Source organism: Halyomorpha halys, unplaced genomic scaffold (assembly GCF_000696795.3).
Source record: "Halyomorpha halys isolate HHAL.00 unplaced genomic scaffold, Hhal_1.1 Scaffold852.1, whole genome shotgun sequence".
Lineage (NCBI taxonomy): Eukaryota > Metazoa > Arthropoda > Insecta > Hemiptera > Pentatomidae > Halyomorpha > Halyomorpha halys.
The window spans coordinates 661,052-673,696 of record NW_027111393.1 but is presented as its reverse complement, the minus strand read 5'-3'; the positions used below and the strand labels follow the sequence as shown (position 1 = coordinate 673,696).

The following is a 12,645-nucleotide window of genomic DNA, read 5'->3' as shown; positions in this document are numbered from 1 at the left end:
TACATATAATTCTTTGTCAGTATAATAAAAAGTAAAAACCTTAAATATAGGAAAAATATTCACACATAAAAATCCAATAAGGTCATGCACAATTATTTTCTATTAGAATTTAAAAAAAACTCAACATACATAAAAAAAGGATACATTTAAATAAAAATAATAAATATATAAGTGATAAGTATAAAGATAAAATAATAAACAAAATAAAATAAAAATAACAAATTACTGTTGTACATTGGTTTAGTTTTACATATTTTTATTATTTTTTTAGATGGGGTGGCTCTCGAATGGAAAATGTCACAGTACAAAACGATTAGACGGGAAAGTAGTTATCGTTACTGGAAGCAACACCGGGATTGGCAGATACACTGCTCTGGATCTGGCTAGGAGAGGTAAGTCTTTTAAGTTTAGAATATACTTTAGGTATGTTCATAAATAATTATAAAAATCAATAACTGAGTTCATAACAGAATGTCTTGCAATAGTCTAGACCAGAGGTGGCCAACAAGTCAACAATCGCGAGGCCAATTTGGGTCGGTCGTCGATCGCTCCCAATGTCTGGGGTGGAATTCCGGTTACCATGGACTTTGAAGCGGTTGTAGAATACATAACTTTCTAGCAATAGTTACACACATAGATCTAAAGTTATTAATTATTAATTATTTCCCTGAATGTGTGTTTTTTGCCCCTTTAAATAATTATTGCTTTTGTTTTTTACGTAGGTAGATAAGTCGTATATCTAGATTTCAGTACAATTTGTACTCAGCGAGATATTGATAGATTGGCAAAAAAGCAAGTCATATTATTCTTTCATGATACATTTTCCTGGCCAAAAAAACAAATGCGAAAGTGAAATATTAAATCAAATTATCAGCCATACTCAGCAGCTACAAACCATCTTTTTCATATTTACGAATAGTACAACTTATTCATTACAGTTAATAGAAAAATTAAAATACATTTTAAGTAAGTATAAATATATCTTGAAAAAGTATCGGAAAATCGATTTTTTTATGTAACGCGTGTATGGAATGCTGCTATATAAAATTGGGTCTGGAAATTAATTTTCTTCGTGATCGTATAATCCTCGAAAACTTAATAAGATTAGGTTTAAAAAATAAAAAATAAAATATTTTGAACGTATATATTACTTATCTACCCATACCTCGCTGGAATGCACTTTCTTTATACTACTCCTATGACAAGTCGGTAACGGCGCACAGTTATAAGATAACCAGTAGATCTTATACAAGGAAAAGTTGGCCACCCCTGGTCTAGACATTCAGTCTAAGCGATGAAGTTGGATTTCCTACGCTGTAAGCAATTTTATCTTAGCTAGTGACGGAGTGGAATTTGGTAAATTGGTTTTTGATAAATTCATCTAATTTATTCATTTAAATTATAACCAGAAGGAATGTTTTGTTTATTAAATTATGTTTGATTTGTATTTCATTCAATTTCTTGATAAATAGGTTGCAAATAATTTATTTCATAAGCTTTGTAATTTGTTTATAATTTAGAAATGTTCACAATTTTACTAATTTTCACCTCAGTTGAGTTTGTAATTTATAGAGCCTAAAATAAAAATTGTCTTATACTTTTATTTATTTATTAAATTGTTCGACGTATTGATCCAGAATGTAATCATATGAAGAGAATGCCTGACATAAATTATATTTCAGTTATAAGAAATATCATTTAATAGCAGAGTAATAAAAATAAAATGAAAAATTTGTGTTGCCCAATCAAGAGGGCCTTGAGTGCAAGAAATTGAAGAACTTCAATAATTACGAATGAGCTTAGAAAGGGATAAATATTCCATATAGTTATTTATTAAAGATATGCGAGCATCTTGACAGAATGCAAAAATTAAATATTACAATGCAATTGGAATATTCCAAAATACAAAGTTTTGACTCTTTATAATTGATATGATTATACTCAAAAGGTTGCCCTCTGTTTGTTCAATATGTTTCTCAGAACACTTGTTTGATCTTTTTATGAGTTTACAAACGTAAAACGATTTGATAAACGTAATCATATTTGAGAACTAAATTGAGATACGAGAGAGTGAAATTATTCCTTTCCAGTTGAGGCAGTTTAATCTGTCTTTCTTTTTGGTCTGATCCTTCGTCACGCAATAAGGTGAAACTTGAGACATCTTAAGGGATACTTTGTGGTGAGAAACTGAGCCAAGTGTGACGAGGTCGTGTTGGGCTGAGACTTTCTAAAACAACTCTTTTATTTATTTAATTATCCCATTATATATATTTATGTATGATTTTGTCCCAGTTTTGGGGGTGGGGGGTTGTATATGCAGTTCAGTGCCCAGACAGCTTTGCTGGACAGCGGTACGGTTACTGATGTTCGGGATGGTTTGGATTATCGGGGCTCAAATAATTGATTAAGACAACTTTTTAAAATATTGATATAAATTGATAGATATTAGAAACTAGTTAGATAGGAACAATATGTTTTGTTAGTTTTTTTTTTCCACTTCTCGTACTCATATTTGGAGGTTGAATTGATGAATAAATGTTTTAAAATATGAATACCATTATTTAAATCAAATTATGACCTACTTTGTCACTTAATAGAATTAAGATTATTAATACTTGTGAACTACAACAAAAAAATTGTAATATTATAAATATTATAAATATTCCTAATCTTATGAAGGGTCAGGGGCTCAGTATCTTGTAAGAAAGTACTCTTTCTTTAACAGTGTTTATGCAAGAAACAGATTTGTTTATGATCAACTCAGAATTTGTCACTAGTTAAGAGTGGGAGCATCTTGACTAGGAGTCCCCACTTTATGAGGCTCCGTAGACTAGAGGGGTTCCAAACCCACAGGGTTGACTCAATGTAACAGTAACAATATACATAATTATCTGACACAGCAGCTCTATTGTTATAGAAACAAATAATTATATTCCTAGTCTTGTAATAAAATTGTTATAGCTCTAAAACGGAGAATTAAATCGTAATCGGTGATATGAATTTTAAATATTGATTTTTAAAATACTTGAATATCATGGATTTAGTGAAAAATAAACTTTTTACTTTGTAAACGCTATGTGCAGCAGATCGAAGGAGTTTAAGGTCAAATTTTAAAATTAAAAAACCCTCTTCAAATGCTTTCCCCCCAATGCAATAAAGAGCTTCCCCTCAAACCATTTTTTTTGTCTTGACCTTAACCCCACGCACTCACGGGGCTTAGTAAAAAAGACGGATTTATCACTTAATCTTGAATTATAATGTAACCTTTGGTTTTTGTTACTGTTGAAACCTATTGTTAGCAGTTTTTTTAAAATAATTGTGCTGACAACTACTATTAGTACCTTATAAATTTTTATATGTTTCCTTTTCAATATAGCAAACTGTTTTACATTTCATGCACTTTATAATTTATTATTAATCAGTATTACTCACCTATTTACGAATTATTAAATTTACTTTACCCTCTCCTCTTCCCGGATACAAGATTTTCTCCTCATTTATTTTTTTAAGAACATTACAAACATGGTTTACGGTGTTAATAATGGGAGTCTGTCGGCCTAAGTTATTTTCAAGGCAGAATAGTAACCAACCGATTAACAGAAACCTTCAGACATTTTCCTGATTAAAAAAAAGGTAACAGGAATGATTAACAGCGTCCAATTAAAACAAGAATGCAAAAAGAAACAAGTTACACGTCAATTGAAGAGAATCTATTGCCTGGGTGCTACAACACGAGGATGATTAATGAATACTTAAAAAAAAAAATCAAAATAATAAGTACGCAGGCGCGGCGTCAACTTTTGTGCTACTGATAAATTAAGCGATTATTTTAATAATAGTAAAATATATAGAGAAAACTTATTGACGTATAAGCTATGCTGCTTGTTAAAGATAGAGCAATAAGTAGAATACTCGCTGTAGCAAGTAGCACATATTGTCTTTACCGACTGGCAAGTGTGGCCACCTTGTCGACATTGACATTTGCCTAAATATTCCGAAATGTCTGGCGCGTGCCGATTTCATAGAGTTGGTGTGGCATCATTGGAATGCGGATACATGAATTTATTTATGTAAAAATGTAATAAATCGTTTTTATATAACACAATAGGAACCGTTGTGGTATATTCCTATAACCCCGGTTTTTCAATTTCAGGCGCTTTTTAAATTTAGCTCGATTAAACTATCTTAAGTCTCGTTTTCCCGTTTTAAGCAAATATTTAAATATTTCAAAAGTTATATTGCACTGTCGCTCCTTGAGGGTCTTAGTGGGGTGGCTCTGGCTCGGAAGGATTACCTTTTTTTGTGTTACTATCTCCTCTTGTGAAATCGTGACATGCCGTACATCCACCAACCTTTATGTTTGAAAAGTCAGATAAGTAAGGTTAGCACAGAGGGTGGGAATTGCGGGTTTCACGCCGTTTTTCAATTTCAGGCGCTATTTATTAACTATCCTCTTCTCCCAGTCAGCTGGTGTTCCTCAAGGTAATATTCTCTACAAATCAATACATCTTACATCCTAATCAATTTAACCATAATTATTACCATCTATGCTCATAGTTAATAATAACCCTTTAATTGCATCTCAAACTCTCCAATCCCATTTTATATCTCTCGAAGAATGATGTCAAAATTGATAGTAAACCAACCGATAGTATTGATAGTGAACTACCCTATATTACCATTTAATAATATTCCTCTTACCCCAGTCGAACAGATCCGCTACCTTGGACTGCACCTGGACAAACGACTAACTTGCAATCCTCACAAGAGACTAAAAGATACTAAACTGCACGTCGATTCCGACTAGCACAACGCTTACTTGACAAACGGTCTAAACTTCCAATCCATTACAAAAGATTGATCTACATGACTATAATAAGGCATATCTGGGCATACGGTGTTGAACTTTGCGCTCCGCTAAACCTTCGGATTCCTCTCTTATCCAATCCTGACAATCCAAAATCCTCAATTGGTTCTCAATTAGCCGCAAATAAGATTATCCATAAACTCCATTCTATATATAACTGATTTACTCCGAACCAGATATCAATCCTTCTATCCTGACGTTCCTCCGAGGCGTTTGACCGGAAGATGGTCTCGACACCTTCTGTTATTAGAATGCTACCAATGAATAATTTCTCTATTTATCTGTATCATACCATTGTAATCTAACATCACATGTATTTTAATGTAAAGATAGTTCTCTTAATAAATAAAAAAAAATTGATATTAATTAAGTTTAGTTTATTACAGAATAAGCTGAGAAAGTCCGCACATACACCATACAGCTTTCAATTGTGTAAAAATATTATATGATACGACATCATGTCTCCTGAAAGTACTTGCATTTCATTGAACAAAATGATAAATTAAAAATTCATGCTGGAAAGTAATTATATCAATGTCCATGAAATGTCATTGTCTAGACATATAGTGGTTGAGGAGTTTAATTATTGGCATTGTCGTAAATTTAAATTTTACTTCAATTTTCCACTTTTTGTCGAAATATTTAAACGGTAATATAAATTTCTTGATAAACAGAGAGCTGTAATAATTCAACACTTAAGGGAAAAAATAAAATAAAATTACAATTGCTAACTAAAGTTTATTTTTTCACAATTTATCAATATTCTAAGAAGCTTGACAATATGTATTTTGATTCCGAGTTCTTTATTTACAATAATGAGATAAGAGATAATTGTCTGTTATATTTCATCAGGAGCTGAGGTAATAATGGCCTGCCGAGATCTGGAGAAAGCAGAAGCGGCAGCCGGTGGTATCCGCAAGAGGGTTCCAGAAGCCAACTTGAAGGTTATGCGTCTGGATCTGTCGTCCCTGGAATCTGTGAGGAGTTTCTGCAAAGATTTCTTGGCATCCTACGACAACCTACACCTGCTCATTAATAATGCTGGTATATTATGTTTCAGTATAATTTTAAGAATATCAATGATAATTTAATGAACTTGAACAAAAGTGAAAATAATAGAGCAAGCTGTTCTGAGATCAATTTATACCTAACGATGATACTATTCTATAAATTATTAGTAATATATACTTAGGTATATACTAATATTGTTATATATGTATTTACAATAAAGGAGGTAAGAAAAAATATATATATACATATATATATAATAGACCATAAAAAAGAAAATAAGGTTAGTAAAAACGGTAAAAAAAGTAGAAACGGTAGTTCCTTCGGATAATAATTTACAAAGCTTTTGGTGGAGAAAAAACGGAAATATCGAAAGTTTTAAAAAAATTGGACGGTTTGAAGGCAAATCGGATTCTACTGATAGTATTCTTATGCAACTAGACTACGAATTTAATTATCCTTTTAACTCTACTTAAAAAAAAAAAATATTTGTTAGTCCTCATGGTTTCAATATTTTCAGGGAAAATAACTTAAAGTGGCTAAAATATAATTATGTTTTATTAAAACAATATTTAATGTGGGAATAACAAACGAAATTCCCCTCAAAATATGTAATGTGGGAATAACAAACGAAATTCCCCTCAAAATATATAATATGGGTTTAACAAAAAAAAATTACCCCCAAAATAAATAAATAAAATGTTTTTTTGAAAAGAAAGATTATTACTATGAAAGTCGAGCACTAAACGGTTTTAGAAAAAAAAAATTCAAGTAATTTAGTAATGATTTTTATTTCATTAACAGCAATATTACTAATATTAAATTTTTTTAAAGAAAATAAATTGACTTAAAATAATGAAAATACTTAATGTTGCTGAAAATGAAAACCCATTATTGGTAAAATTACTAATTTTGTGTACCTTTTTTTTTTATAAACATTTTCTATTTATTTTTAAAATAGAATTTCATTTTTAAACCCACACTAGATATTTTACTAATGCTTATTTTCTATAAGTAAGAAGTATATTTCAATGATTTCTAACAACTCTAAGAAAATAATGTTATGGGGTCAATAACATTATCCGGTGGGGCAACGAAATGATTTATTACGTAAACTGTTTCTTTAACATGATCATAATAAGGTATGTGAATTTATCGATTTTATTTGTTGAATAGACCTTCTTGATATTTTTTATACGAATGAGCATGATATTGCATAGATTACGAATGAATTAAATTGAAAAATAAAAGCTATCTAATGCATGAGTTCTCCCAGGGGTAAACTAGTTAAAGAAAATTTTGTCTAGTTTAGTATACTGAAATTTAGAATTAGCTCACTTAAATAGTTTTTAACTATCCTTTCCTATTCAAAATAATATGTGACACTTAAAAAAACAAAACAAAAATATAGTTTTTCTCCTTTGCTGTATAGAATCGAACCGTTGTCTAAATAAACATTTATTTTGATTTTGCGGTATGTATTAATTCCCTTAAATATTGATAAAGACTTACAACCTGTATATTTACGTATGAGAATTCAAATTCGGACGAGTTTGCTTGCAAAGAAAATAATTCCTGCAATTTATGTGCGAAAATCTGTATCAATAAGTTATCAACCACAGACCATATTCATGTCAACAGAGGTTATCATTCAGTCCAGTACATCCTATAGACATCCTTGAAGATAGTGTCATGCAATTTTTTCTTTACTGTCATTACAGACGTGCCGCTAAATACCGTAGCGATGTTCTGCCTTACTGCACCAGGCCGTCCCGACCTCGATTCTATTGAACATCTCTTAAGCGAGGCAAAGAAGGGCTTCTGAAGCCGATGTAACAACTAATAGAACACGGGCTACACTCAAAAAGAATATATAATAAATATAAAATGGAATATAAAAATGGAGGCATTAAGTAAAACAACGCATTTTGTATTCTTTTTATTATTAAGGATTGTTTTATAAAAAAATAAGAGCGAAGTAGTTCAACTTTAGGCTTCGATAGATTATTACGCATTCTATTATATCAGCCGTGGACCCTGGAGTCTAGAGACCCTCCTATTGTGGCACACTCAGCCTCAATGAAGTAGATACCTTAACTGGAGGAAAAACCTATTATTTAGGTTAGATTTAGGTTACTTTAGATTACATTGGTAGAAATTCTTAGTAATATTGAAGTAAACCTGGCAAACCCCCACTTTTTGGCTTTAAGGAAATTAGGGAATACCATCCTCCAGGGTAAGCTACCTCCAAAAATTATAGGTTACAGCAGTTCTGGGTTATTTAGGTTAATGTAAACACCTACAAACGCAAGAAACTGCATGTTTTACAACACGTAAATGGCTACCATTGGAGCTAGGAAAGAGGGAAAAATGTATTATTTCTGGACAATACATTAATGTAAAACAGAGATAATTTGATTATAAAATCTATTAGCAACAAACTACTTTTTTTTGGGAGGGAGGGATGAGGGAAAGAGTTCACTTGATATGGATGAGCCCCATTGACATAAAGCAACACTTGTGTGGCTGTCTCTCAAAAAATTAATTAACAACAAATGAAACCAAACTAAAAACAAAATATCATTGGCAATGGGGAAGGACTTTTTTAAAGTTTTGCTCACGGAATATATGGAATTTTATTTTTGTGAACAAAGGATAGTGGTAGAAAAAAAAATCCTCTAAAATACCAAGTATTTACATCATCCAGTTACATTGCTACAACAACTGAGTAAAAGGTGAGCGAAATCTTAAATTTCCCACACAATGTTGACCAGATTTCTTAACTTACCGGAGGTTCTGGGTGAATATTCTTTGAAATTTCCCCTTTTCCTAAAAATGTTTTGACTACAATTTTCCAAGTTTCAAATTATTGGGGGGAAGGGAGGAGGTCGAGTGATGGTGGTATTCATCATTATACTTTTCATTTAAATTTATAGAAATATAGAATTTAAAAAAACCGTGCCCGTGTAGGCCTCGCCTTTATTTTTGCTTGGTTATACAAAATATTTATACAGTTATACTTAATTCTAAGACTTTATTTCCAATATTCTATTCATAATCGGACGATGGTAGTTTAATTAATTCCAATGAATTTTATTATTATCACCATATTCTTAATTTCATGCATAATTTAAAGATCATCTCAGGCTTCCTTCCCCCACCACTACCTTCTCCGTTACGCTACACTTTTGCCTGCATGACTCTCAGCATCTATAATCCTCTTACCCCCACTACTACACTACTAATTACCTCCCCCACAATCTACTTCCGTTACGGGACACTTTTTCTAACATTGCATCCCGCAAAATGATTTATAAGACGTTGTCACGTCAAAAATAAAAGTTTATATAAGTAAAATGTTTAAATGGTTACTATAGTTATCCAATAATGTTTTGTATTAATTGTAAACAAAACAATCTACTTCCGTTACGGGACACTTTTTCTAACATTGCATCCCGCAAAATGATTTATAAGACGTTGTCACGTCAAAAGAATTTATGATTGCTCATATATTCATGTCTGATTTGCTTGATTCGAATAACGGTTTTATTAGATAATGACTTGAGTAGGAAGTTCCAATTTATACAATTATGGCTAATTATTCCAATTAGGAGTAATCTTCATTAGTTTCAATAAATCTTTTGCTCTGGAGCTAAAAGTTTGCATGGAGCAAAAACTATTGTAGTTTATAACTCTAAAAAAATCTATTTCAATTCACAAAATTCGTGGTTTAAATACTCTGCAACCTTTTTGTACGTAGAGTTGATGCAATAAATACATACCAGGTTTTTTTATAATTTTGCAACCTCACTGCTGAGATATGAGAGCTTTTATACATGTTCGAAGTGAAAAAATCTTTGTCTTTTTTTTTTTTTTTAATTTTTCACAAGCAGTAACCATTAATATGAAAAGGCTCGTATAAAATAGGAATAAATTGTTTTGTTTTTTTTAAATGAACAGGTTTCCAAGGTAACACGAGTAGAATCCGAAAATGTTTTGTGTCCATCCAGATTGACATTTCCTTATCCAATACAAATATTTTTTCTTAGTTAAACAATTTATTATTTTATATTAATATTGATTACATTAATAATAAAAATTAAATAAATATTTACTAATAATTTTATATTTCTGGCAACTCTGAAGATGGGGTATGTGATTTGGCCGAAACTTGGCTAATAGAAAAAATATATAATTTGAAAAAATTTTAATAAATAAATAAAACAAAATGAACACCAATTTTTATTAAAAATGTGAATAAGATTTCAATGTTTTGACATGATTTATATGTTGGCAGTATTAGTTGATATATAAAATATTTCTCTTTTTCACATCAACTTATCCTTAAATAATTTAATTATCAAATGTTTTAAAATTGCATAATTTAATTAGACATTCAAATTATTTTGTATTTGTTTTTTAGGAGTAATGTTGAGCCCCTGGAAGTTGTCTGAAGACGGTTTCGAAATCCACTTCGCAACGAATCATCTGGGCCACTTTCTGCTCACGATGTTACTGCTACCTACCATTTGCAAATCAGCACCATCTCGAATAATTAATGTGTCTTCAATGGTTCATCGAATTTGTAAGTCGTAAAATATCGAACTGATAGAAAAATGAAATAATAATTCAATTGAGGATTATCAACATGTATTTCTTCTGAGTTCCGATGTTGTATTCCTTTAATGTAAATAATAAAAGACAAAATGGTTTTATCAGATAAATTTTGTTGTTTAGATACTAGGACGAGATTTATAAAATTTTCAAAATAACAAAAAAACAAGAGGATGGGTTATTTGGACTGGCTGGTACAAGTTGGCATGACCCATTGAGCGTCGGTTTTGGGGCACAAATCAAAGGGTGCTTGTGCTGCGTCCACACTTTTGTTTTACATTTGTATTGTTTTAGCCAACAGATGAATATTTGTCTTCTCCGTGTTTCAGTTAATTTAAAAATTTCCCCAATCTTAGGATTCAATAATTAACTCTTGTTTAAGATTCTACATTTTAAAATTTTATCGATTCGGTATAAATACATTATTTTAAATCTTGCTAATTAATTTTAGCAGTTTATTTTTTATTTAACACAGCACGAATATATATTTATGAAGATATTATATGTCTGGATAATTAAATTAAAAAAGTTTCTGATAAAAATTTTAATTTTAAAAGTTGAATTTGTAGGTTTTCTGGTGCTATTTTTATCGTATACAACCTACATTGCTGATTTTTATATTTCCCTTCTTTTTACCTATCTTTATTTTATTCCGTTTTATAATGAAAATAGATTAAATCGAATTTAATAGCCGAAAAAAATCAATAGAACAAGTAAACAAGGTGTATAAAATGCGAATAATTTATTTATTTTATAAACTTATTTATTATTTATTTAATTTAATAAAAATAACAATGTAAGTTGTGAGTAAAATTATTTTTTCGTTGTGAATTTATTCTTTTTATTAATAATTGAATAAAATTAATAATTGAAACTTGAACATCTGTTTTTAATTTTTTTTTTTTTTCACAAATCCTACTTGTCAATATTTTTGGTTATCTACCATTTTGGAAAGAACCATTGTGTCTAAAAATTCTGTTAAAGGACGAAATTAGAGCCAATTAAATTTACTTCAAATTTATTCTATATTATTGTATACTCGTTGGCGAGCATTTTCTGAGGATTACGATAATTTTTGACTTTTTAGTGAAAATTATCAATATTTTTAACAGCTGCATTTTGGAAAGTAATGGTCGCACTGAGCTCATTTTGGTTTCAAATTGTATAGACTTAAAAATCGCTATCTATTCTACGAGGTGTATGGTTTTAGAGTTATATATTAACAATTTAAAAAAGTGCGCTAATTTTGTTTAGAATCCGAAATATTATTATACTTTAGAAAAAGGAAAACTTTATAAGTAAAAAAAGGAAGGTCAAATTTAATTGTCAGAATATAAATACTTTTTTTTTACCTTGAATTAATTATTATTAATAAAATGGAATACAGTTTGCTTGATAAAAAAATTAAAAACAGCAGACATATAAAATTATATAAATATAAATTCTTTCATACCTAATAAATTTTTTATTGTTATTTATTATTGGGTTTCATAAAAACTCTTATACAAAAGTATGATATAAAAGTTTGGGGATATCCTTATTTATTACGAAACGCCGTATTTATATAATTCTTAAATACAAGCTATTTGCATATGAATAATTTTGGACTAAGTTACGTAATATGAAGACATTTGTTAGGGTTCAGTTTTAAGGTCATCTTGGCAACCGATTAAATAATAATGGTAGAACTTTCGTCTGCAAATACGTTTTACGATTTTTAATGCAACTACAGATTATGATTTTTTATTAAATATGTGTAATCTTTGAAAGATAAATTGTAACTGTAATTTATATTAAAATAATATAATCTTATAATAAGCGATTCAGACAAATTATCCTATTCATTTAGGTTTGAACCTAGAAACCCAATTACAATGTTTGCATTTTAATTTTTTTTTTGTTCAAGTTTATTACATTAAGAAGTATTCTGTTTAGCCCTTACAATTTTCCGCTTTTGGTTTTTAATTTTTTTATACTTTCATCAAGATAGCGATTTTTAGATTATACTCTTGTCAAAAGATGACGCGCATTTCCTTAAAGAAAATAGTTCAAAATTTTCCAGACTATACAACAGGTACAGTAAAGCTAGCTACTACACTATACAAAAGGTACAGCAAAGCTATGTACTACATTATACAACAGGTACAGTAAAGCTA

General features: G+C 29.9%; 1 protein-coding gene across 1 annotated transcript in view; it reads left to right on the top strand.

Annotated features, from left to right (window-relative positions):
- LOC106686623 (retinol dehydrogenase 11) overlaps positions 1 to 12,645 on the top strand; it is a 30,038-nt gene that overhangs the window by 8,224 nt on the left and 9,169 nt on the right. Inside the window, exons 2-4 of the mRNA XM_014430013.3 lie at positions 272 to 392; positions 5,720 to 5,911; positions 10,299 to 10,460. Of these exons, the coding sequence (XP_014285499.1) occupies positions 272 to 392; positions 5,720 to 5,911; positions 10,299 to 10,460 (475 nt within the window). The remainder of the gene's footprint in view (positions 1 to 271; positions 393 to 5,719; positions 5,912 to 10,298; positions 10,461 to 12,645) is intronic.